A 24,946-nucleotide genomic window follows, 5' to 3' on the forward strand; every position below is an offset into this window, starting at 1 on the left:
GGTGTCAGGTGGGGGTCAAGTGGGGGAGGGAGTCAGGTGGCTGAGGGGAGGGCAGTGGCCTCAGCCCCGCTTGGCAGGAGGCAGTGGGTGGAGGGGAGGTAGGGGGCCTGGGTCCGCCCTGTGCAAGCCCGGTTGGGCCCTGGGCAGCTTCATCCAGCACCCAACAGCCAGGTGTACATGTGGCAGACAGGTATCAGGTGTAAATGTGACAGCAGACTGTACCTGGGCCCTGGGGGGAGAGTGCCCTCCCCTTAGGTCTCCAAGGACGCTCACAGGTTGGATTACTACACCTGGGGGTCCTCAGCCCAGGAACCCAGGGCTCCCACTCCCTCACCACCTGGTCAGAGAGAAGCAACTGCTCCCCTCCCAACCTCGTGGGTCTCCACGGCCGCCAGCCTCGCTCTACCGTAAAAGGACCAGAGGGTCCGTTCCCTAGAATTCCCATTCTGGTATCTCAGCCAGTTCACAAAGCAGCTCCCCAGACACACGTGGGCATGTGGACACATGGACACACACATGCACACAGGGCCGTTCCCGGCCCAGTACCCAGAGCCAGCCGGAGGCTCTGCGAGCCTGTCTGGAGGGTCTGACGGCCCTGCCAGTTGCTTTACAGCAGCCCAGGAGGACCCGTAAGGTCACTTTTTGTCATTGTTTGCAGCAGACATCGACATGCTGTCCCCATCTGTGGACCAGGACCTTCTCTATTTTCCCCAGGGGGAGGCGCATTTCACACACACATGCAAACGTGTGCACATTCACATGCAGGTCACATATGCAAACACACACTCACATGCACACAAACAGGTGCACATGCAGCGTAATGGCTGCGAAAGGGACTGAGTCCTTTTTCACAAATTTGGGCTCAGAGGGCTTCCTGCGGGGTGGGGGGGGGCCACCTGCATCTTGGTGGCCCAGCCAGGGCTTCATGCACGCCAAGGGCAGGATAGGGCAGGACAGTGCCTTCCGGGGTTTGCCAAAGCCAGGCCAGGCACCTGTGCACTGTGTTCCCCCGATCCTGTGTGCAGAGCCTGGTGGCCGGACCCCACTCACTCCCCAGGGATCACCCAGACGCCCGGCCTCTGCCGAAGCACAGCAGCACGGTGTCTCTGCCCGAGTTTATTTTGGAAAGCAAAGAATCGAACAAAGGCTTGGAAAATAAATATCCGCAGAGAGAAGGTCAGCTTAGGAGGCGAGGAAGCTCAGAGGGTCAGTGGGAGGGGGTGTACGGACGGTGGAGGCGGGGCACAGGTGGCCGAGCGCCCCCCACTCACCCCCGCCCCGGGCCCAGGTCCCTGGGGCCAGAGCGCCGGGCCCTGCGCTGGGGGGGCAGCTCGCACACGGTGTCCTGGCACAGACAGCTGTCGATGTGGGTGTAGGTGTGACGGAGCAAGCCCCCGCCCGGGCACTGCAGCATCACCTCCCTCTGGCTGGTGCTCTGCTCCTTGCAGCAGGAGCAGCTGTGGTCCAGGGACTGGGCCTTGGCCGAGTACCTGCAGAGCAGCCGGGGTGAGTGGGTCACCGCCTGCTGGTGGGGACGCAGCCTCCCCCCCCCCCCCCCCCCCCGCTGTCCCCACCAGGGCCACTCGCGGCCTGAGACTCACATGGCGAAGGTCTCGCAGGACCCGGAGCAATCGTTCATGGTGACCAACTTGGTACAGCCGTTGTGCGAAATCTCCCTGACGACGGGGACGGTGGAGCAGAAGATCCTGGTCTCATTGCGAGGGAGGCCTGGGGAGAGGGGGCAGAGGCTCGGGAGGTCTCCACCATCCAGGGCCCTCCCACTCCCCCTCACTGCTTCCTCTCCCCTCCCCAAGCACCCCACCTCGGCCGCCCTCAAGCAAGCTGAGCTCTGTCCTGCTTCTCCTCAGGAAGGGATTCAGGCTTCCTGGGCACCCCAGGTGATGCCCTCGAACTCAGCGTCCAGCTGAGAGTGGCACAGAGGGGACAAGATTCCCGGGGCACCATCCCCTTGTGCTCTCCTCCCTTCAAGGGGCCCGGGTGGAACCCACTGCCAGGCCGCCGCGCCCGTGCCCCAGGAGCCGCCCGCCCGAACTCACATTTCCTGCAGCAGCCATTGGGCATGAGTGTGATGGAGCCCTGGCGGGAAGGAGAAACGGCTGGGACTCACAGGCCTCCCCCAGCAGTGACAGCCCCCCTCTTGCCACGGGGGCGGAAGCGGCCGTGCCCGCATGAGGGCCCGCAGCAGACCCTCCAGGCTGGAGGCCCAGCCGCTCAGGAACGTCGGGGACCCCCACTCCCAGCAGTGACGGGCCCGCTCACCGGGAGGCAGGTGCTGGGGTCAAAGTCGGGGCAGGTGATTTTGGAGACGGATGAGATGAACTGGCCATGTATCTTCATGCAGCTGAAGAAGGTACAGTTGTTCAGGGGGTCTCTCTTCATGTCCCCGGGCTGTGGGGCAGAGGAGGGTCTGTGTGAGGCCTGGCAGGAGTCCCACCCGGAAAGGCAACTGGAGACACCTGGCAGCTCCCCGACCACCCTGCCAAGTGCAGCCCACAGGCCCAGGGCCACCAGGCCGGCGGCACCCAGGAGGGGCCCAGGGACTACCGGCCTGTAGTCCACAGACGGGTCCACATCCTAACCCCCGCATCCCACAGAGGTGACCTGATCTGGAAAAGGTGTCTTTCAGAGGGAGCTGAGTTAAAGATCTCAAGGTGAGACCATCCTGGATTACCCAGGGCGTGGGGGAGGGAGAGGGGGCCAAAATCCCATGGCAGGTGTCCTGATAAGAGACAGGACGTGTACAGCCTTGCGGCCCCGGGGGGGAGACTCAGCCTTGCCCCGGGCGGGGAAGGACAGGCGTGTGCACCTTCAGGACCAGGTTCTGGCTGCCGGGCCGGTCGATGACGATGATGCACTGGGTCTGCTGGCACTTCTTGCAACACTCGCCGGGGACGTCCACCAGCTCAAAGCCCTGCAGGACACCGGGCGGGTCGGCGTCGACAGAGGAAGGGCTGCGCGGGGACGGCGGTGGGCGGGCCACACCTGTCTGGGCAGGGGCTGCTTACGCGGTTGCAGGAGGTGTTGCAAGGCACGTGGGTGCAGGAGATGTTGTTGAGCTGCGTGGCGTTGTGTCTGTGTTTGGTGCACATGCAGTTCTCGCACTTGGAGGAGAAGACTGCAGAACCGGGCTTCGGGCACAGGGCGGGTGGGTGAGGCGGGGCCTCCAAGGCACCTCCCCTCCTCCAGGGCACCGCCCCCGTCACCGGCAGGGGAGCTGGGTGCCCCGGGTGCCGAGAGCCCCCAGAGCAGGACCCCTCACCGGGCCAGCCAAGAGCCTGTCAAACCCCACGCCCCGAAGCCCCCTGTGCACCCCGCCCCGCTCCCCGCAGCCCGTCAGGGCTCACCTGGTACTCAGCGTCCCTGAAAACACACACGCCCTTGGGCACTTGGGAGGAAGAACGGGAACGAAGGTCAGACTGTCCTGCCTGAGCCCACGTGGACGCAGAGCCAGCGGACTGGGCTGGGTGCCTCCGCCGGGCAGAACTTGAGCCCCCAGGCAGGAGCCACTTCAGCCCCACCCCCCACCTCCCCATTCCCCCATCACAGCGCCGCCCAGCCCCGGCCCGGCTGCCGGGCCTAGACCTCCTTCCTCCCCCACCCCGGCCCACCTACCACACGAGTAGAAGGGGCAGCACCTCCCAGGGACCATCTCGCTCTTCACCTCGAAGCCCAGCGGGCACAGCGGGGGCTTCCCCCTACACAGGCTGGGGTTGCAGGCTGAAGGCGGGGGAGACGCCCCAGTGAGCTCGGCCCCTCGCTGTCCGAGCCCCGACGCCACCCCGCGCAGGGCTGGGTCCCGCAGCAGAGGGACCCGGGGCCGGGACCCCCATGGCCCCACCGACGCCCACTCTCCTGCGGACACGCCCTGAGGCCCCCACCTCCAGAAACCATGCGGCAGCGGGGCCAGGCCCGCTCCCTGCCCCGCGGGCGCCTTACCGCAGGAGGTGATGTTGCAGCAGGTGTTGGCGGGGTCGACCTCTGTGACAGTGTAGGTGCCGTCCTCCTTGCACTCCACAAAGGGTACCGGGCGGCATGTCTTGGGCCTGCAGATGATGCCGCTGCCCCCCTCCAGGCAGATGCAGTCCTTGCAGTCGAACTCGAAGTGCTCCCCAAACTGCAGGGAGGAGGGGGGAACAGGGGGAGAGAGGGCGCCAGTCAGCCCGAGGCAGCACTGCACCGGGCGGCCTGCGGGAAAGCCCGCGCCCTCCCTGCTCTGAGCGCACAGGGCAGGTTCTGGGCCAGGACACTCACACCACAACCGAGCCCTGCTCACCAGCGTGTGCACACACAGGCCTGGCGCGTGGCAGACGCACCACACGTCTCTGTGGGGCTCACACAGCGTGGAGCTAAAGAACCAACCACGTGCAGGAGACACGCTCAACACTGCAGACGCCGCCACAGGTGTAGACAGAGCGTCAAATGGCTAGTGGGTGGACCCCCCTGCTAGCTCAGCCTTCCAGGGCTTAAATCACTCATCGCTCATTATGGCCTCCAAGGGTCCCAGGTTCTCATTCCAGCCCATCCCACCTCCCAAAATGCAGGGCTCGTGGGAGCGTCCAGTCCCAGCACCAAGGGTGTTGGCCTACCTCTCTGGGCAAGTTGTCGGGCCCCACGCAGCCTAGGAAGGAAGGAGACAGGCCCCGTGAGCACAGCCCCGTGAGCACAGCCCCGTGAGCACAGCCCCGTGAGCACAGCCCCAACACGTGGGAGCTGGCCTCAGCCCCAGGGAGGAGGAGCAGCCTTTGGCAGGCAGCCTACCGCACAGGCCCACGCAGACGTCGAAGCCGGACGCGTAGCTGGTGGTGCCCTTGGGACAGAAGCAGCCTTCCACCAGGCGTGGGCTCTTTGCCTGGGTGTGGCTACGGGGGAGAGCATCGTGAGACGGCGAGGGGACAGACTGGACGACCAGCCCAGACACACTGCCCAGGAGCACGGTCAGAGGGCCAGCCCGCCGCCCCGACGCATCCACGGTGACTGACCTGGACTTGCAGGTGGGCTCCTCCACGGGACCACAGGCCCGGTACTCTCGGTGCTCCGGGCACGTCACCACTGTGGGGAGGGGGCAGGAACCGAGGGCCCAGAGTCAGAGGGGGGAAGCCTGTGTCCCCCACCCTACCCCCAAGTGACATCCTGCCCAACCCCTCCCAAACGGGACCCCACCCACCCGCAGGGGCTGAGCGTGGGCTCAGCCCCCCATGCTGTCCCGAGCCACGAGGAGGGGGCCCAGCCCGCCGGGTGCTGAGCAAGGCTGCTCTTCTGGTGGCCGGGCCCCCCACCCCAGTCCGTCCTCCGGCACAGCGCCCAGCAGAGCCCGGGACGGGGCGGGCAGGCACTCACGGCAGGCTCCGCCAGTGTGGCTCCGCCAGTCGACACAGATGCCCTCCTGGGCACAGAGGGCTGCGTAGGTCTGCAGGCTGGCACACTCCAGGCTTGAGTCGGGCACAGTGAAGCTGTCGGATATGCAGGCTTCGTAGTAGTGCTTGGGGGATGCCACAGCGTGGCACGGGGCGAACAAGCTGCGGGTGGAGGGCGGCAGGTCATGGTCCGGCCGGCGCCCCTGCCTCTCCCACACTACCCCCTGCCCAGCGCCCCCACCTGGGCTGTCCCCCGGGGCCCGGCTCAGCCTGCACCACCAGACAGGTGCCCTGGGCTGAGGGTGGGAGCAGAGCGCGGGGCTGGCCTTGGGGTAGGGGGACCAGCACTGTGGCCTGAGGAGGAGGCGCTGTGCTCGGGCCCCGAGATGGAAGCTTCGTGTCTAAACAGCCACGGGGTGCCAAGATCCCCCCTCCAGCAATGCCAGCAGGGGGCCTCCCAGCCCCGACTCACCCACCTCTGGGGACGAGCTCCCCGGGATGCCAGCTTTGGGAGCGCCCCCTCTCTGTCTAAGCCCAAATACCCCTCCCCAACATCAGTCTTGGATGCGAACTCTGTCCCGGGTCAACTGGTCTACCCAGGATTCAAGCTCAGCCGCCCCTGCACCAGCCCAGAAGGCAGGAGAGATGGGGGGAGGTCACAAAGGGCACAGGGACACCTTACGGGCCACTCAGCCCCATGGAAATCAGAAGCCCGAGTCCTGGGTCCCACTGTGGCCTCCTCTGCCTTCCCAGCCCCAGGCTCAGCCCCTGTGGCCTCTTCTCTGCAGACCAGCGGGGGTGCAGCTGGGCCCAGGGCAGGATCACCTGTCCTTGATGAGCTCGCAGAGTGGAGACGGAGAGCCCGTCCTGGTGGTCGTGCTGCTGCCCACCGACGGCCAGGTGGCCGGTCGCTCGGTGGTGAAGCCCCTGTGGGGACAGTGCGGCTCCGAGGGGTCATTCACCACCCAGTGGTCAGCCGCAACCTCACAGCTGGCGACGACCTCCCCGCTGGGCAGCATGCAGTCATCTGAGGTGTTGTTGGTGCACGTGCCTGTGTCGGCGGGAAGGCCACGTGTCCCTGAGCCGAGCCCAGCCATCCAGTAGGCTGGGCAAGCCCCCGGGACCACCCCCCACCTCCCAGCCCAGGTCCCTGGTGGCCGGCTGGCCGGGGCCGAGGGCACAGACTAGACTAGGCTCCTATTGGCTTCCCACAGGGGCCAAACCCAGATAAGGCGGTGGGGGCCTGCACAGCGCTGAGAACCACAGCTGCGGGGGGCAGGTGCCCACGGCCAGCCGCAGCCCGGACACCCTCCCTGGGGCAGGGCACAGGGGCCGAGAGGCTCACCACACCGGCCCTTCGTGTTGTTGCTGAACCGGTGGTAGGGCAGCCGGATGGAGAAGGAAAGGCTGTCGTAGGAGATGAGGGCGCCCAGCTCAGGGATGTCCACCACGTACTTGATGCCTGACTGGTACACCTGCAGCCCGTACTTCTTATAGGGCAGCGCCACAGCCTGCCTGTTGACCTGCACCTGTGGCCGAGACATCTGGGGTCAGGGAAGGCCAGCAGGGCGGGACGAGCTGTGCCTCCAGAGAGCACCTGGGGTCACCCCACCCCCACCTGTCCTAAGGCTGAGTGCTTAGTGGGGGGATCTCTGCCCGCCCCACTCCCCCTTCCCCTCTTCCTTTCCATCGCGCTGGGCCAGATCCTTGTCCTGACTCGTCTCAGGGGCAAGGTGGCAGAGCCGCTGTCCTCAGAATCCCCCGGAGACCTGGGGGCCCTCATGCAGGGGGTAGGACTCCCCAGGCCACGGGAACCAACAACCCTATGCAGTGTGTTCAGAGCCCCTCCCCATTCACCCCTGTCCTCAGGGAGGGGGCTTCTGCCACAGAGACCTGTGCCCAGGGTGGGTGGCAGGGGCATGAGAGGGGGAGGTCAAGGGGTCCCTGAACGCCTCCAGAGGGCCAGACACAGAAATGTGTCTGCTGAGCGCCGCCCTGCCCTCTCCAAGCCTGGCTCTGGGGGAGGAAGCCCAGCCTCCCACCGGCTGAGGGGGCCTTCACCAGTGCGCCCCGCCGTGGACACCCCTCCCCAGCCAACACACCTGCGCCCTCATGGGCATCGTGTGCACGGTCTTGATCAGCACCTCCTGGGTCTCGTGGCGCACGATGAGCGCGCGGGGGCAGGACACTTGGCTGCTGACGTCACAGTGGTAGTTGTCGACGTAGACCCCGAAGTTGTCTATGGTGGGGGTGATCTCCTCCACCAGCACGTACGTGCAGTTGCCCTGGTAGCTGTAGTAGAGCCCATCGAAGGTGGCGTAGTGCGTGTCCCCCCAGCCCGTGCAGTAGCCTGCAGAGGGAGCTGGGGTGAGCCAGTGCCGAGCCATGGGCTGGGGGCTGGGACAGGGACAGGGTCAAGGACAGGGACCAAGGGTCAAGGGTCAGGTGGGAAGGGCAAGCAGACACTGAGGGAAGCCCCGAAGTCTGGTTCCTGGGGCACGTGGGACATCTGGGCCCCAAGAGTGCCCTCCGCACTCAGCTGGCAGCGGCCAGGCCTCGGTTCCAACTCCAGCTCTGCCCCCCCACCCCCGCCCCAGGCCCCTCGGCGGTGGCCACGCTCCACCAGGCAAACCCCTCCCTCCCCCCGGACCCCTGGTCTGAGATGGGGAATAAGCAGGAGGCGTGAGAAATTGCTCCAAACGTGGGCCTGACTCTCCGTGGATGCTCAGCCATCACGACCCCCTGGGGTCTGCAGCCCCCCCCCAACACACACACACAGTGGGGAGCAGGTGGGGAGGGTCTCTGCGGCGCCGGGCTTACAGTCACACTCCCAGTGCCAGCAGCACTTGTCGGGGTCCTCGACGCGCACTGGCATGAGGCCGTTGGAGCAGGTGGGCATGGGTGGGGGGTCGCACTTCACCTCCACGAGCTCCACGGTGTTGTTGTACTTGCAGATGGCCATGGTGCAGTTACACAGCCACCAGGCCTCGTTCTCCTGCAGGCGGGGAGGGCACAGGGTCAGCGGCACCAGCCTGGCACCCAGGCTCACACAGGAGGGGTGGCCCCAGGTGAGCACCTAAGAGCCCTGCCCAGGAGGCTGAAGGTGAAGGGCAACCCGCCAGCCACCTCACTACAGCAAGGGGCGCGTGGGAGAGAAGGTAGGAGGGCCGCAGCAGACCCTGAGCCCAGGAAGCTGCCTAAAGCCTTGGCCCGACTGGGGATGTGGGGCATAGGGGCAGGGGCATGACCAGCAGAAAGGTAGCGCCTGGGGCTTTGAATGCCCAGATAGTGGGTGTGTGTGCCCGAGGGGACAAAAGCCACCCACAGACACAGACCTGTCTGGGAGGATCGAAGTCCAGGCATGCAGGGGGCTTGGTGGTGGACGGCACACTGGATGCCATGGATGGCCGAGTGGTGGGTATGGATGGGCTGGGAGTTGGGGAGGGTGTGGATGGGCAGGACCAGTTGAAGATCTCGAGGGTGCACTCCAGCGAGCAGTTCACGTAGTAGCAGGTGTCTCCTTGTGTGCTGTTGTACACCAGCTCACCTGCAAGGGGAAAGACCCAGTCCTTACCCCGTCCACACAGGGCTGGCCACCAGAGTACCCAGGTGGGTCCCCACAGAGGCCATGGGAGAGAAGTCCACACCACCCTCACTTCCCCGATTTGTGGTGGCAGCACATGGGGCTGGCCACGGAGACATCCACCCGTGCTGGCATCCAGCTTCCCAAGCAAGCCCCCAGTTTAGACCTTCAACTGACCCCTAGGCACTGGGAAAGCAAAGTCCCGCCAGCCTGCATTGCCTGAGTCAGAATGAAAAGCTTGGGTACCTGGGGCATAATACGTGTCATTCAAATAGCAGCATATCCTCTGGGTGGCGGTGGAGACTGAGACGCTCGTGGTGATGTTGGGTGAGGTTAATGGGATCACCGTGGGGGTGGTCACACTGGAGGTCAAGGTGCTGGTGGTCTGTGGCGTGGGTGGCATGGTCGACGAGTGTCCTATTGGTGTGGAAGTTCCCGTGGAAGTCGTTGACACAGTCTTGGGAGTGGGTGTGGGTGTGGAAGGGGGCCCTGTGGTGGATGAAGGGGGCCCAGTCGTGGTTCCGTGGGTGGGAGTGGTCTTCGAGGAGGTGGGACCCGAGGTTGGCGAGCCTGTAAGAATGGAGGGTGCAGTGAGGGCTGAGGGCGTCCACCCATCGTAGATGCACAGGCGGCCTGGCGGCAAGTGCGTGTGGGCAGCTCACTCGAGGTACGTGGTACCTGGCATGGGAGGCCTCACATCCATTTCCCCAGCTCTTAGTCTCAGGGTTGGGCAGAGTGTCAGGGCCCACAGTCTATGGTGTAGGTAATAGGGAGGCCACGGGGGTGAGGCACCAGTTCCAGGCAGCACCAGAGCCACAGGACAGTGGTCCATCAAGACAGGCTGGCCAGCTGCCCTCCGAAGCCCCAGGGGGGAAGTGCAGCTGGAAGAGGGGGGACAGAGGGGGGGGGGTGTCTCCCAGGGCACCTGACTGGCAGCCTCTACTCCCCATGAGGCCACACATGCCTCGGTGGTCTCCCCTCAGGATGGCTTTGTCTACGTAGCCCATCGTGGCCACAGGCAGCCATGCCCGAGGAAAGACGTACTGCGGGGTCAGCAGCTCCCTGAATGCTCAGCAGCGGGACTTTGGGGCAGGAGAGGCAGGCGAGCCCTCCTGGAGCCTTCTTGGGGAACGCTCTCACTGGGTAGAGTGGGGGGCACCTGTCTCAAGTCCCAAGAGCTGTAAAGCTCCTCTGGTGTGAGAAGGAACCGTAAGCGCATCACCAATAACCACGTAAGTTCCATGGTCTCTGTGTACCTGGAGGGGTGGTGCCAGGTGTAGGTGGAGAGGGCGTGGTGCCTCCTGTTGTACTGATGGCTGGTTCTGTCGATGCTAGGGTCTGTGGTGTGCTGTATGTCTCCTCAGTTGTTGGGGTGGTGGTCACAAGCGTGGTAGATTCCGTGGAAGAGGGAGAGGTGGACTGGGAGGTTGGAGGGGAGGACGTAGGAAGAGATTGTGATGTGCTGCTGGTAGTGCTAATGTTGGGAGGTGGGGTTGGAGTCTCTGTGGTTGTGGTAGTGGTGGGGGAGGGGGTTTCTGTGGTGGTGGAGGCTGGAGTTGGGGTCTCTGTTATGGTGGGTGTAGGTGTTGGAGTCTCTGTGGAGGTGGTGCTAATAGTGAGGGTCGGAGTTGGAGTCGCTGTGGAGGTGGTGGTCAGTGGTGGTGTTGGGATCACTGTGGTGGTGGTTATTGGTGTTGGGGTCTCTGTGGTTCTGGCAGCGGTGGGGATTGTCTCTGTGGTGGTGGCGGTCGGAGTTGGAGTTCCAGTTGAAGTGGTGGTGGGTGTTGTGGTTGGGGTCTCTGTAGTGGTCGGAGTTGGAGTCTCTGTTGAGGTGGTAGTGGGTGTTGTGGTTGGGGTCTCTGTAGTGGTCGGACTTGGAGTCTCTGTTGAGGTGGTGCTGGGGGTCGGAGTTGGAGTCCCAGTTGAAGTGGTGGTGGGTGTTGTGGTTGGGGTCTCTGTAGTGGTTGGAGTTGGAGTCTCTGTTGAGGTTGTGGTGGGGGTGGGAGTTGGAGTCCCAGTTGAAGTGGTGGTGGGTGTTGTGGTTGGGGTCTCTGGAGTGGTGGAAGTTGGAGTTCCAGTTGAAGTGGTGCTGGGTGTTGTGGTTGGGGTCTCTGTAGTGGTCGGAGTTGGAGGCCCTGTTGTGGTCATGGTGGGTGTTGTGGTTGGGGTCTCTGTAGTGGTTGGAGTCTCTGTTGGGGTTGTGCTGGGGGTCGGAGTTGGAGTCCCAGTTGAAGTGGTGGTGGGTGTTGGTGTTAGGGTCTCTGTTGAAGTCGTGGTAGGGGTCGTGGTTGGAGTCTCTGTTGTTGTGGTCGGTGGCGGTGTTGGGGTCACCATGGTGGTGTGTGTTGGTGTTGGGGTCTCTGTGGTTGTAGGTGTGGTAGTGGTGGGGGTTGTGGTCTCGGTGGTGGTGGGCGTCGTGGTTGGAGTCTCTGTTGAAGTAGCGGTGGGGGTCGTAGTTGGGGTCTCTGTGGTGGTGGTCGAAGTTCTGGGGACACAGTTAAATGGAAGAGCGCAGCAGTAGACATTGATCTCATAGTTGAGGCAGTAAGTTGTGGAGATGGCTCCCCCTGGCTTCTGGTCTTGGTTTTTGCACATGAGCCCAACAGAGGTGTTACACACCACGTTTTGTCCAAGCTCTTGGAGGGGAACTTTGGGAAACATGGTGGCCCTGCAGGAGATGTTGGTCACCCTGCCCAAATTACAGAAGTTCTCAAGGGACTCAACGTCTCCACCTTCTCTGGTAAAGTTTGGTTTTCTAGAATCCTCCCAGCCAGTCCATTGGCAGTGTGGCAAACACTCAGTGGATACTGGCTCTGTGGAGGTTGTCAGTGTGGTGGTGGGCGGGGTGCTGGGGGTGGTGGTGGGTGGGGCGGTGTGTGTGGGGGTGGATGGGGTGGTGTGTGGGGTGGTGGGGGTGGTGGTGGCTGGGGTTGTGGTGGTGGTGCTGGTGGGTGTGGTGGTGGTGGGTGTGGTGGTGGGTGTTGTGGTTGCGGTCTCCGGAGTGGTTGGAGTTGGAGTCTCTGTTGAGGTTGTGGTGGGGGTGGGAGTTGGAGTCCCAGTTGAAGTGGTGGTGGGTGTTGTGGTTGGGGTCTCTGGAGTGGTGGAAGTTGGAGTCTCTGTTGAGGTTGTGCTGGGGGTCGGAGTTGGAGTTCCAGTTAAAGTGGTGGTGGGTGTTGTGGTTGGGGTCTCTGGAATGGTGGAAGTTGGAGTTCCAGTTGAAGTGGTGGTGGGTGTTGTGGTTGGGATCTCTGTAGTGGTCGGGGTTGGTGTCTCTGTTGAGGTTGTGGTGGGGGTCGGAGTTGGAGTCCCAGTTGAAGTGGTGGTGGGTGTTGTGGTTGGGGTCTCTGGAGTGGTGGAAGTTGCAGTTCCAATTGAAGTGGTGCTGGGTGTTGTGGTTGGGGTCTCTGGAGTGGTGGAAGTTGGAGTTCCAGTTGAAGTGGTGGTGGGTGTTGTGGTTGGGGTCTCTGGAGTGGTGGAAGTTGGAGTTCCAGATGAAGTGGTGCTGGGTGTTGTGGTTGGGGTCTCTGGAGTGGTGGAAGTTGGAGTCTCTGTTGAGGTTGTGCTGGGGGTAGGAGTTGGAGTCCCAGTTGAAGTGGTGGTGGGTGTTGTGGTTGGGGTCTCTGTAGTGGTTGGAGTTGGAGTCTCTGTTGAGGTTGTGGTGGGGGTCGGAGTTGGAGTTCCAGTTGAAGTGGTGGTGGGTGTTGTGGTTGGGGTCTCTGGAGTGGTGGGAGTTGGAGTCTCTGTTGAGGTTGTGGTGTGGGTCGGAGTTGGAGTTCCAGTTGAAGTGGTGGTGGGTATTGTGGTTGGGGTCTCTGGAGTGGTTGGAGTTGGAGTCTCTGTTGAGGTTGTGGTGGGGGTCGGAGTTGGAGTTCCAGTTGAAGTGGTGGTGGGTGTTGTGATTGGGATCTCTGGAGTGGTTGGAGTTGGAGTCTCTGTTGAGGTTGTGGTGGGGGTGGGAGTTGGAGTCCCAGTTGAAATGGTGGTGGGTGTTGTGGTTGGGGTCTCTGGAGTGGTGGAAGTTGGAGGTCCAGTTGAAGTGGTGCTGGGTGTTGTGGTTGGGGTCTCTGGAGTGGTGGAAGTTGGAGTTCCAGTTGAAGTGGTGGTGGGTGTTGTGGTTGGGGTCTCTGGAGTGGTGGAAGTTGGAGTTCCAGTTGAAGTGGTGCTGGGTGTTGTGGTTGGGGTCTCTGGAGTGGTTGGAGTTGGAGTCTCTGTTGAGGTTGTGGTGGGGGTCGGAGTTGGAGTTCCAGTTGAAGTGGTGGTGGGTGTTGTGGTTGGGGTCTCTGGAGTGGTTGGAGTTGGAGTCTCTGTTGAGGTTGTGGTGGGGGTCAGAGTTGGAGTTCCAGTTGAAGTGGTGGTGGGTGTTGTGGTTGGGGTCTCTGGAGTGGTTGGAGTTGGAGTCTCTGTTGAGGTTGTGGTGGGGGTCGGAGTTGGAGTCCCAGTTGAAGTGGTGGTGGGTGTTGTGGTTGGGGTCTGTGGAGTGGTGGAAGTTGGAGTTCCAGTTGAAGTGGTAGTGGATGTTGTGGTTGGGGTCTCTGGAGTGGTTGGAGTTGGAGTCTCTGTTGAGGTTGTGGTGGGGGTGGGAGTTGGAGTCCCAGTTGAAATGGTGGTGGGTGTTGTGGTTGGGGTCTCTGGAGTGGTGGAAGTTGGAGGTCCAGTTGAAGTGGTGCTGGGTGTTGTGGTTGGGGTCTCTGGAGTGGTGGAAGTTGGAGTTCCAGTTGAAGTGGTGCTGGGTGTTGTGGTTGGGGTCTCTGGAGTGGTGGAAGTTGGAGTTCCAGTTGAAGTGGTGCTGGGTGTTGTGGTTGGGGTCTCTGGAGTGGTTGGCATCTCTGTTGAGGTTGTGGTGTGGGTCGGAGTTGGAGTTCCAGTTGAAGTGGTGGTGGGTGTTGTGGTTGGGGTCTCTGGAGTGGTTGGAGTTGGAGTCTCTGTTGAGGTTGTGGTGGGGGTCGGAGTTGGAGTTCCAGTTGAAGTGGTGGTGGGTGTTGTGGTTGGGGTCTCTGGAGTGGTGGAAGTTGGAGTTCCAGTTGAAGTGGTGGTGGGTGTTGTGGTTGGGATCTCTGTAGTGGTCGGGGTTGGAGTCTCTGTTGAGGTTGTGGTTGGGGTGGGAGTTGGAGTCCCAGTTGAAGTGGTGGTGGGTGTTGTGGTTGGGGTCTCTGGAGTGGTGGAAGTTGGAGTTCCAGTTGAAGTGGTGCTGGGTGTTGTGGTTGGGGTCTCTGGAGTGGTGGAAGTTGGAGTTCCAGTTGAAGTGGTGCTGGGTGTTGTGGTTGGGGTCTCTGGAGTGGTTGGAGTTGGAGTCTCTGTTGAGGTTGTGCTGGGGGTCAGAGTTGGAGTCCCAGTTGAAGTGGTGGTGGGTGTTGTGGTTGGGGTCTCTGGAGTGGTTGGAGTTGGAGTCTCTGTTGAGGTTGTGGTGGGGGTCGGAGTTGGAGTCCCAGTTGAAGTGGTGGTGGGTGTTGTGGTTGGGGTCTCTGGAGTGGTGGAAGTTGGAGTTCCAGTTGAAGTGGTGCTGGGGGTTGTGGTTGGGATCTCTGTAGTGGTCTGGGTTGGAGTCTCTGTTGAGGTTGTGGTGGGGGTGGGAGTTGGAGTCCCAGTTGAAGTGGTGGTGGGTGTTGTGGTTGGGGTCTCTGGAGTGGTGGAAGTTGGAGTTCCAGTTGAAGTGGTGCTGGGTGTCGTGGTTGGGGTCTCTGGAGTGGTGGAAGTTGGAGTTCCAGTTGAAGTGGTGGTGGGTGTTGTGGTTGGGGTTTCTGGAGTGGTTGGAGTCTCTCTTGTGGTTGTCCTGGGGGTCGGAGATGGAGTCCCAGTTGAAGTGGTGGTTGGTGTTGGTGTTAGGGTCTCTGTTGAAGTCGCGGTAGGGGTCGTGGTTGGAGTCTCTGTTGAGGTTGTGGTCGGTGGCGGTGTTGGGGTCACCATGGTGGTGTGTGTTGGTGTTGAGGTCTCTGTGGTTGTAGGTGTGGTAGTGGTGGGGGTTGTGGTCTCGGTGGTGGTGGGCGTCGTGGTTGGACTCTCTGTTGAAGTAGCGGTGGGGGTCGTAGTTGGGGTCTCTGTGGTGGTGGTCGAAGTTCTGGGGACACAGTTAAATGGAAGAGCGCAGCAGTAGACATTGATCTCATAGTTGAGGCAGTAAGTTGTGGAGATGGCTCCCCCTGGCTTCTGGTCTTGGTTTTTGCACATGAGCCCAACAGAGGTGTTACACACCACGTTTTGTCCAAGCTCTTGGAGGGGAACTTTGGGAAACATGGTGGCCCTGCAGGAGATGTTGGTCACCCTGCCCAAATTACAGAAGTTCTCAAGGGACTCAACGTCTCCACCTTCTCTGGTAAAGTTTGGTTTTCTAGAATCCTCCCAGCCAGTCCATTGGCAGTGTGGCAAACACTCAGTGGATACTGGCTCTGTGGAGGTTGTCAGTGTGGTGGTGGGCGGGGTGCTGGGGGTGGTGGTGGGTGGGGCGGTGTGTGTGTGGGTGGGTGGGGTGGTGAAGGTGGTGGTGGTTGGGGTTGTGGTGGTGGTGGTGGTGGGTGTGGTGGTGGGTGTTGTGGTTGGGGTCTCTGGAGTGGTTGGAGTTGGAGTCTCTGTTGAGGTTGTGGTGGGGGTGGGAGTTGGAGTCCCAGTTGAAATGGTGGTGGGTGTTGTGGTTGGGGTCTCTGGAGTGGTGGAAGTTGGAGTTCCAGTTGAAGTGGTGCTGGGTGTTGTGGTTGGGGTCTCTGGAGTGGTGGAAGTTGGAGTTCCAGTTGAAGTGGTGGTGGGTGTTGTGGTTGGGGTCTCTGGAGTGGTTGGAGTCGGAGTCTCTGTTGAGGTTGTGCTGGGGGTCGGAGTTGGAGTCCCAGTTGAAGTGGTGCTGGGTGTTGTGGTTGGGGTCTCTGAGGTGGTTGGAGTTGGAGTCCCTGTTGAGGTTGTGGTGGGGGTCGGAGTTGGAGTCCCAGTTGAAGTGGTGGTGGGTGTTGTGGTTGGGGTCTCTGGAGTGGTGGAAGTTGGAGTTCCAGTTGAAGTGGTGGTGGGTGTTGTGGTTGGGATCTCTGTAGTGGTCGGGGTTGGTGTCTCTGTTGAGGTTGTGGTGGGGGTGGGAGTTGGAGTCCCAGTTGAAGTGGTGGTGGGTGTTGTGGTTGGGGTCTCTGGAGTGGTTGGAGTCTCTGTTGAGGTTGTGGTGGGGGTCGGAGTTGGAGTTCCAGTTGAAGTGGTGGTGGGTGTTGTGGTTGGGGTCTCTGGAGTGGTGGAAGTTGGAGTTCCAGTTGAAGTGGTGCTGGGTGTTGTGGTTGGGGTCTCTGGAGTGGTGGAAGTTGGAGTTCCAGTTGAAGTGGTGCTGGGTGTTGTGGTTGGGGTCTCTGGAGTGGTGGAAGTTGGAGTTCCAGTTGAAGTGGTGGTGGGTGTTGTGGTTGGGGTCTCTGGAGTGGTTGGAGTCAGAGTCTCTGTTGAGGTTGTGCTGGGGGTCGGAGTTGGAGTCCCAGTTGAAGTGGTGCTGGGTGTTGTGGTTGGTGTCTCTGAGGTGGTTGGAGTTGGAGTCCCTGTTGAGGTTGTGGTGGGGGTCGGAGTTGGAGTCCCAGTTGAAGTGGTGGTGGGTGTTGTGGTTGGGGTCTCTGGAGTGGTGGAAGTTGGAGTTCCAGTTGAAGTGGTGGTGGGTGTTGTGGTTGGGATCTCTGTAGTGGTCGGGGTTGGTGTCTCTGTTGAGGTTGTGGTGGGGGTGGGAGTTGGAGTCCCAGTTGAAGTGGTGGTGGGTGTTGTGGTTGGGGTCTCTGGAGTGGTTCGAGTCTCTGTTGAGGTTGTGGTGGGGGTCGGAGTTGGAGTTCCAGTTGAAGTGGTGGTGGGTGTTGTGGTTGGGGTCTCTGGAGTGGTTGGAGTTGGAGTCTCTGTTGAGGTTGTGGTGGGGGTCGGAGTTGGAGTTCCAGTTGAAGTGGTGGTGGGTGTTGTGGTTGGGGTCTCTGGAGTGGTTGGAGTTGGAGTCTCTGTTGAGGTTGTGGTGGGGGTCGGAGTTGGAGTTCCAGTTGAAATGGTGGTGGGTGTTGTGGTTGGGGTCTCTGGAGCGGTGGAAGTTGGAGTCCCAGTTGAAGTGGTGCTGGGTGTTGTGGTTGGGATCTCTGGAGTGGTTGGAGTCTCTGTTGAGGTTGTGGTGGGGGTCGGAGTTGGAGTTCCAGTTGAAGTGGTGGTGGGTGTTGTGGTTGGGGTCTCTGGAGTGGTGGAAGTTGGAGTTCCAGTTGAAGTGGTGCTGGGTGTTGTGGTTGGGGTCTCTGGAGTGGTTGGAGTTGGAGTCTCTGTTGAGGTTGTGGTGGGGGTCGGAGTTGGAGTTCCAGCTGAAGTGGTGGTGGGTGTTGTGGTTGGGGTCTCTGGAGTGGTTGGAGTTGGAGTCTCTGTTGAGGTTGTGGTGGGGGTCGGAGTTGGAGTCCCAGTTGAAGTGGTGCTGGGTGTTGTGGTTGGGGTCTCTGGAGTGGTGGACGTTGGAGTCCCAGTTGAAGTGGTGGTGGGTGTTGTGGTTGGGGTCTCTGGAGTGGTTGGAGTTGGAGTCCCTATTGTGGTGGGGGTGGTGGTGGCTGGGGTTGTGGTGGGGGTGGTGGTGTGTGGGGTGGTGGGGGTGGTGGTGGGTGGCGTGGGTGGGGTGGTGTGTGGGGTGGTGGTGGGGGTGGTGGTGGGGGTGGTGGTGGGTGGGGTGGTTGACGGGGTGGTGGTGGGTGGGGTGGATGGGGTGGTGGGTGGGGTGGTGGTGGGGGTGGTGATGGGTGGGGTGGTTGACGGGGTGGTGGTGGGGATCGTGACCGGGGTCGTGGGACACTCATCCATCAGCAGGCAACAATAGACTCGTATCTCGTAGTCATAGCAGACTCCAAAAGGTCCATTTCGAAACTGGTCTTCGTTCTTGCAGATGAACCCGAAGGAGACATTGCACTGAGCCTCCTGGCCCAGCTCCTGCCAGCTGAGGTGGGGCTCTACGGCCACCCTGCACTCGATATCCTTGGGGGCCCTGCAGACACGGTTGAACGTCTCTCGGTCTCCACCGTCACTGCCGATCCTGGGATGGTCGTCGTTGATCCAGTCGGACCAGAAGCAGCATAGCCCTAGACAAGCAAGACCCAGCGTTGGTCAGCCAGGCTGGGGCGCGCCTTTCGGGCGATCAGTGGGACTCGGAGAACCGAGACCCCCGTGACCAGCTCTCCCCATCCTCACCAAAGGGCCCAGTGTTGGCTCTGAGACTTTAAGCTGAGCCCTAACTTCCACCCTCCACTTCTCCCCTCCTTCTGCAACTAAAAACCCAAGACCCCCATGCCATGCCAGTGACAGACCCAGGCCTCAGAGCGCCAGCCTAGCACCCCTTCCTCAGCTACTTTCAAATCCTTATGCCGAACAAACAAATAAGGAAAGGGCCACCCAGTCTAGCGAAGAAGTGCGCCGGCAGGGACTTGGTCTGGACTCTTGACCAATGTTTTCACCCTGAGCTGGCCAAGTCCCCTGCACGAGTCCCTGGGCTCAGCAAATCGGGAATCAAGTCACCAAAATACACCATCTTCGGTCCCTGAGCCGGTGGTCCAGCCCACCCAGCCCAGCCCCGTGTCTGGGTCTTGAGGGAGGCGCCCAGCAGCTTTCTGCAGCTCCTCGCCCTGTATCATTGGGAACGCCGTCAACGTGACTTACTCTGAGCTGCTGACGAGGGAGATGACACTGCAGTAAAATGGGGGAAAAAGAGAATGTCATTCTATAGCTTTGAGGTTTTTCAAACCTTTTAATTTTACCGGTTTCTTGTCCCGGTGGCTGTCATACGCCTGGCGGCTCGTTCAGCAGTAGCTGCAATTTCAGCCCGAGCAAACGCACAGGGACTTGAGGGTGTCTCTCTGCCTCCTCTAACCCTTAGGGGCAGTTTCCTGCGGGTCTGGGGAGACGGCCCCGAGTCGCCGTCACTGCGGTCTGGGCTCAGGGATGTGGTCAAGGTGCTGGGAGGCAGGGGGCACTCCCTGAGTTGAGAGGCACGTCAGCACCACCCCCATCTACCTAGAAAGGCCGCCCTGCTGGGATCAGGGCAAGACCTTACCTGTACTGGTGGTCGGAGTGGTGCTCGTGGTGGTGGAGGGCGTGATGGGGGTGACAGAGGCGGTGGTGGCGGGCGTTGAGGGGGACGAGGGTGGTGGGGTGTACACGCAGATGTTGAAGTGCTTCTGCACCGTCCCGTTGACGTCACAGATTTCCCAGTAGCAGAAGGGGCTGTCCTCGGTTTTGTTGAGAATCGTCCCTGGGGGGAAGCCGACGTCGACACGTCAGGAACAAGACAGAGACTCACAAGGCCCCCCTCAGCCTGTCCTAATAAGGAGAAGACTGGTTTCCCCCACCTCCAACCAATGGCAAACCAGCGCCCGTCAGGACCCCATTCCCAGAATCCTAAGGGGTGCCCATCAGAACACAGAAGCTACATCACAGACGGGGCATCTGCTCCCCATCACGAGAAATACAAACATTTCAGGTGAGCCCTAGGGGCTGCTGCAAATCAGAGGCACATCTGAGCTGGGAGGGCCCCAGGGAAGCCACACGGAAGAAGAGGGGGAGGGGGAGGGGGAGGGGCAGGATGAGCCCACCACAGCCCAGGAGGACAGGCCAGGGGCGGGCAGCTTACCGTTTTTTGGCCGGCAGACAACTTGCGAGGAGTTGTCACACACGCTGAAAAGCAAGGGCACGGCTGCAGGCCCGAGGAAATGCTGGCCTCTCCCAGCCGGCCTCTGCCCTCCAGCCCGCGCCTCTGCTACCGGCCCAAAGCCTCAGGGCGCTACCCCAAAGGCTGGGTCCAGGAGCCCCCGCCTGGGTTCCCACTGTGGGCAGGGAGGGGGCGAGGCAAGGGGGGCAGAAGGAAGGAGGGCCCACTTCTCCCCTCCCCCTGGTTCCTGTGTGCGTGCGGCCGTGTGTCCACATGTGTGTACATGAACACTGTGTGCCAGTGTGTGTGCGTGGATGTGGGTGCGTGCGTACGTGTGCGCTGATCTCCCCCGGGCCCCTGCAACGCGAGCTTAGATACCAAGAGTGGCAGATCTGCTCCGTGGGCACAGACGTTCCAGGTGGGTAGTGAATGTCCCCGATGTAGCAACCACATTGGTCCCGTGTGACACACTTCTTCAGGTCCTCGTTGTAGATGGGACTTTCCTTAGGGCACCGGGGGTAGCAGCCTGGTGGGCACAGGGCACTGGGCTTGGACCGGCACAGAGGACCCCACATCCACCAGACCCTACCCATCCTCCTCACCCTGGCAGGTCCTCTTCTCCAGATGTCCTCTGGGAAGGCAGGGGCCTGGACTCCCCCCCTTCCTGGGGCCCTGACACTGCCATGTGGCCAAAGGGACAGCCAGGCCCCGGCCAGCCTCCTGGGGGGCACGCCCACCGCGCCCTCCCCAGATCTCTCGCGTGCTCTCAGCTCACAGACGCTGCAGAGGCCTCCCGAGCCCCCACCTCGCCCTCTTCTGCTCTTTCCCCACAGCAGCGTCGCTCCTGACCTCACGTGGTCTCCCGACCTCACGTGGCGTGTCACGCTGCCCCTTTGCTGCCTCTCTCCTCTAGGGCGGGGGCTCGGCTCAGGCTCCCAGCCCACTGTCTGATGAACGAACTGCAGCGCGACGAGCCTGGCCCACCCTGGAGCGCAGGGTCCCGGGTCCCACAGGGCCCTCACCCTCCAGGTAGGACACGGAGATGTTGGAGTGGATGCCGCTGACCGTCCTGCACGTCTCGAAGCTGCGGTTCCCGCAGGGCTCGTAATGCCACTGACACTCGTCCGGGGGGTTGTAGTAGTCACAGAATATGGCTGGGGGCGGGGGAGGGGGGTGGTCAGGCTCGGGGAGGGCCGGGGGCGGGGGGGAGGGGGGTGGTCAGGCTCGGGGAGGGCCGGGGGCGGGGGGAGGGGGGGTCAGGCTCGGGGAGGGCCGGGGGCGGGGGGGAGGGGGGGGTCAGGCTCGGGGAGGGCCGGGGGCGGGGGGAGGGGGTGTCAGGCTCGGGGAGGGCCGGGGGCGGGGGGAGGGGGGGGGTCAGGCTCGGGGAGGGCCGGGGGCGGGGGGAGGGGGGACCACAAGCACCCCACCCCCCGGTGCGGCAGCCTGCAACCCGCCACACTGGCACCCCAGGCCCAGGACCGGCGGGCACTCACGGCACAGGTCGGGCCTCCTCCAGAACACGCAGGCCCCCTCCTTGGTGCACTCCTGGGCGTAGGCGGCCACGGCAGAGCACAAGCACTCACAGTCTCCGCCCGTGTCGCAGGAGCACGTGTCGTGGACGCAGGCCTCGTAGAAGGGCTTGGGGTCCACCTGGGGGAGGAGCCTCCGTGTGCCCGGTGCCCACACCGCCCTCAGGTGGCCAGGCCTCCCCCCGCGGCCCAAGAAGCTCAGGACCCCGAGGCCGACTCTGCCCCCGGGACAGGGTACGGTGACCCAGCCCCAGTCCCCCCAGGGCTCCAGTGGGGCTGGCGGGGGAGGTCCCGCGACGGTTGCCCAACCCTGCCCACCCCCCCACCACCGCCGGGAGCTAAGGGCCATCTGGGCCTTAGGGGGTTGTGTCCTTTCTCCCTCCCTGGAAGGGACAGAGGCTGGGGGTCCCACCAGGGGTCTCAGAGGGAAGGCTGGACCTCTGGTCATGTGTCCAAAGGACACAGAAGATGGAGCTGAAGCCGGAGGACAGACGGCACAAGGTCACGCAGCCGGGAGGCGGCCTCGCCCCGGGCCTGCGCACGCCCCGCCCACCTTGCTGTGGCAGACCCCGAAGACTGGGCCCTTGATGATACTGCACTGCTTCTCGGCCCAGGAGCGGCGGTGCGGCTTCAGGGTGCACGGCTCGGGGATGGTGTTCACGTCCGGACAGGTGGGGGCCGCCTTCCAGCTGTTCCCGAAGTCCAGCCCACCCTCCGCCACCATGTGGTCCCGCGTGGTGAAGTCGTTGCTGGATCGCTGGTCAAAGTTCCCACACAGGCCACACACAGTGCCCTGCGGAGACAAGCCGGCCAGGGGCTTCGCCGGGGGCTCGCGGGGTGCGGGGTGGGGGCTGGCGGCTCACGAGCCTGGGAGGCCCAGGTGGGCGCACAGGCGTGCGCTGGCTGACAGGCAGGGCGGCTGCGCACCTTGTAGGAGGGGGCGAGCTTGATGAAGATGGTGGTCCTCTTGTCCCAGATGACGATGATGCCGACGCTGGCCTCCACCACCAGGTACTGGCCCACTTCCCGCGTGGTGTAGGCCACGTGGCGGCCCGCGTCACGCTGTATCACCATGCGGTGTTTGTCCTCCAGCTTTAGCTCCGTCCGCTGTGCCCAGGGGAGAGGCCCCGTCACTGGCCGGGTCTGAGGGTCCCCAAGGGACCGTGCGTGCCCAGGGGCAGGCAGCACTCACCCCTATGAAGATCTTGATGGCCTTGGAGCAGGTGACGCCCGTGGTGCCACAGGGGACCTTCTCGGTGATGATGCTGAAGGACCCCAGTGAGGAGTTCTGGCCACAGTAGTCCTGGGGGCCCGCGGGCACGTGAGCCAGACTGGCCCGGCCATGAGGGTCCTGGGCACCCCACCCCAGCTGGGCCTGGTCAAGCCTCAGCCCCTCATCTGTTGAGAGGGGCCTTCAACCCCCAAACACACATGCCCCTGTGCACCCCCCACCCCCGAAACCCACGGGAGGGTCATGGAATGGGAGGGCCAAGGAAGGGCTCCCCTCCCACCCCAGACCCCCTCCACTCGGAGCCTCCTAACCGGGCTGGGAGCAGCCCAGGGCCAGCAGGGCAGGGACCACGAAGCAGAGGCAGGCCCTGGCCCTGCCTTCGGCCTCACCTGAACGGCCACGTAGGAGCAGTGTCCGTCGAAGTCATAGTACTTCCCATCGAAGGTGATGTAGTGGCTGTTCCCATAGATGGCACAGGTGCCGTGGCACACGGACTGGGTGCAGGCCCAGCGCCCTTTCTGGCAGGTGCTGAGGAGAGCGAGATGGGGGCCTGGAGGGGCTGCAGGGGCCCAGGTCCCCCACCCCTGCTCAGCGTGTACCCCGGCGCTGTGCGGAAAGCCCCCCAGCAGCTCACAGACCACACCTCCAGGCCCTCCTATCCCAGCCCCCACCCAGGCCAGGGCCCTGCAGACCCCAGCCGGCCCCACGGAGGAGACCCCCACAGAGCGCTGGGGGCCGGGGGCCGGGGTGCTCACCAGGTGTTGCAATCCACCCTGATCTTGTCGCCGGGGGAGTACAGATCGTTGTTGTGCACACACGGGCACGCCTCCTCCACCACGCAGCCGCCCCGGCCATCGTCAACCAGCCCCTCGGGGCACACGCAGCCGCTGACGCACTCCGTCCGGTACTGGGGGGCGGTTGGAGAGTGGGGTTCGGGGATCAGGTGCCGGGCCCAGGATGGCTGGCCCCTCTTCTGATGCTGCAGACACCCCCTCGTGCTCCGGCCCCCCCACCCTCCGACGCTTGACGTCTCTCCCTGGTCCAGCCTCCGGAGCCCGGCCCTCGGGCTCACCACTGGGCTGGGAGACGGGGGACAGCAGCCTGCCAGGGGCCCCTACACTGGCCCCTGTGCCCTCAGCGGGCTGGGTGGGGACCCACAGGCGGCCACCTCCCCCGAGGAATGGGGAGGGCCCGCGAAGCGCGTGTGTCCAGAGGACCTAGGGCGCGGAGCCTCAGGACCGGCCGTACGGGAGCCTGTCTGCACCCGGCCCACCGCGCCGCCCCCCCAGCACGCACGTAGCCGGCAGCCAGCGTCTGGCAGCTGACGGGCCTGGGGTTCCGGATGGCCAGCGCCGTCAGGTTGTTGCAGTCGACGTGGATCTTCGGGGCCGTACAGCCTGCGGGGCCGAAGGGGCCACCTCAGCTCAGGTGAAGCTGGGTGGGGGGCTCGTGCAGGCAGGGGAGGGGGCGGGGGAGCAGGCTGGGGGGCGGGAGGCCGTGCACGGGGCAGCAGCCACTTACGCTGGCCGAGCAGCTTGACCTGCAGGCAGTGCAGCCTCCCGTTTCGGCAAACGCTGTGAGGGAGAGGCGGCGGGTGAATGGGGCCCTTCGGGGGGCAGGCCCAGTGGCTCTGTGGGACTGCGCAGCGGTGTGGGCCCCCCAGCAGAGCTGGCCCTCCCTCCCCGGCCCCAGGCCACACACCATCGCTCCTCCTGCCTCAGGATGACCTTGCCCGCCTCCAGGTAGAGGCCACTGTGGTAGCAGGAGCACTCGGCCAGGGGCACGCAGCGGCCCTTCTGGTCCAGGAAGGTGTGGTCGGGGCAGCCGCAGCCGTCCACGGGCGCGAAGCCCTTGAGACAGCGGGTGTCAGGCTCGGACAGCGAGCGGCAGGTCTTCTGGCAGGTGGTCAGGTTGTACAGGAAGACTTGCGACCTGGGGCAGGAGTCCACGTCCTTGTCTGCAGAGCGGAGGGGCCGGCCTGAGGGGCGGGAGGACGGCCCCCAACTCCCTTCCCCGAAAGCCAGCCCCGAGCCCCACCTCTGGCCAGGACACCCACCCAGCCAAGGGGCCAACGAGGGCAGTCACTCCGGGACCACCCTGGCCACACAGGTGCCCCAGCCCCACGCACCTCCCCTTCTGGGCTAACGTATCGTGGCCACAGTTCCAGGCCCCTCCCTGCAAGCAGAGTGGCCCAGCGCTGGTTTCCTGCTGCTTCCTGGCCGAGGAAGCTGGGAGCAATGTCGCCCCCCTGCACCCTCGACCCTCGACGGCCACGGTGAGCTGCCACCTGGGACAGCAGTGACCGGAAGGCCGGCCCAAGCCCAGGACACCTGGCACTCACTGCAGACGCGCTCCCGCCAGCCCCACAGCATGACGCCCTTGATGGCGCAGGCGCGGGCGTAGGAGGACAGGGCCGCGCACATGCAGTTCTCCGTGCTCTGGCAGTTGCACGTGTCGTATTTGCACCTCTGTGGGGGCAAACAGGGCAGTGAGCGGGGAGAGCTGGCTGGGGGACATCACGCCCATGTGAGCACTCAGACACGCAGCACTTACGCACGTGCACACACCCACCCTTGCACTGGGTGTGTGCACAGACACCCAGCTATACACATGTGCTGCGCTCACACACCC

The 24,946-nt window shown here is 63.2% G+C and overlaps 1 protein-coding gene across 1 annotated transcript in view; it reads right to left on the minus strand.

Annotated features, from left to right (window-relative positions):
* Positions 1-1,145: 1,145 nt before the first annotated feature.
* MUC2 (mucin 2, oligomeric mucus/gel-forming) overlaps positions 1,146-24,946 on the minus strand; it is a 29,918-nt gene continuing 6,117 nt past the window's right edge. The window contains exons 15-52 of the mRNA XM_036861392.1: positions 24,657-24,783; positions 24,017-24,272; positions 23,837-23,889; positions 23,612-23,712; positions 23,071-23,222; positions 22,705-22,843; positions 22,277-22,387; positions 22,012-22,191; positions 21,638-21,877; positions 21,049-21,205; positions 20,578-20,709; positions 19,934-20,081; positions 19,538-19,581; positions 18,962-19,159; positions 18,751-18,762; positions 18,559-18,594; positions 15,458-17,993; positions 10,215-15,217; positions 9,957-10,097; positions 9,205-9,528; positions 8,711-8,922; positions 8,196-8,370; positions 7,478-7,725; positions 6,721-6,904; positions 6,201-6,426; positions 5,359-5,537; positions 5,001-5,070; positions 4,780-4,880; positions 4,608-4,639; positions 3,958-4,135; positions 3,634-3,738; positions 3,366-3,406; positions 3,027-3,149; positions 2,828-2,932; positions 2,281-2,409; positions 2,058-2,097; positions 1,602-1,728; positions 1,146-1,490 (exon numbers count right to left, since the gene is read on the minus strand). Coding sequence (XP_036717287.1) covers positions 1,268-1,490; positions 1,602-1,728; positions 2,058-2,097; positions 2,281-2,409; positions 2,828-2,932; positions 3,027-3,149; positions 3,366-3,406; positions 3,634-3,738; positions 3,958-4,135; positions 4,608-4,639; positions 4,780-4,880; positions 5,001-5,070; positions 5,359-5,537; positions 6,201-6,426; positions 6,721-6,904; positions 7,478-7,725; positions 8,196-8,370; positions 8,711-8,922; positions 9,205-9,528; positions 9,957-10,097; positions 10,215-15,217; positions 15,458-17,993; positions 18,559-18,594; positions 18,751-18,762; positions 18,962-19,159; positions 19,538-19,581; positions 19,934-20,081; positions 20,578-20,709; positions 21,049-21,205; positions 21,638-21,877; positions 22,012-22,191; positions 22,277-22,387; positions 22,705-22,843; positions 23,071-23,222; positions 23,612-23,712; positions 23,837-23,889; positions 24,017-24,272; positions 24,657-24,783 — 12,588 coding nt within the window. The 3' untranslated portion in view covers positions 1,146-1,267. The remainder of the gene's footprint in view (positions 1,491-1,601; positions 1,729-2,057; positions 2,098-2,280; positions 2,410-2,827; positions 2,933-3,026; positions 3,150-3,365; positions 3,407-3,633; positions 3,739-3,957; positions 4,136-4,607; positions 4,640-4,779; positions 4,881-5,000; positions 5,071-5,358; positions 5,538-6,200; positions 6,427-6,720; positions 6,905-7,477; positions 7,726-8,195; positions 8,371-8,710; positions 8,923-9,204; positions 9,529-9,956; positions 10,098-10,214; positions 15,218-15,457; positions 17,994-18,558; positions 18,595-18,750; positions 18,763-18,961; positions 19,160-19,537; positions 19,582-19,933; positions 20,082-20,577; positions 20,710-21,048; positions 21,206-21,637; positions 21,878-22,011; positions 22,192-22,276; positions 22,388-22,704; positions 22,844-23,070; positions 23,223-23,611; positions 23,713-23,836; positions 23,890-24,016; positions 24,273-24,656; positions 24,784-24,946) is intronic.

Source organism: Balaenoptera musculus, chromosome 8 (assembly GCF_009873245.2).
Source record: "Balaenoptera musculus isolate JJ_BM4_2016_0621 chromosome 8, mBalMus1.pri.v3, whole genome shotgun sequence".
Taxonomy (NCBI): domain Eukaryota; kingdom Metazoa; phylum Chordata; class Mammalia; order Artiodactyla; family Balaenopteridae; genus Balaenoptera; species Balaenoptera musculus.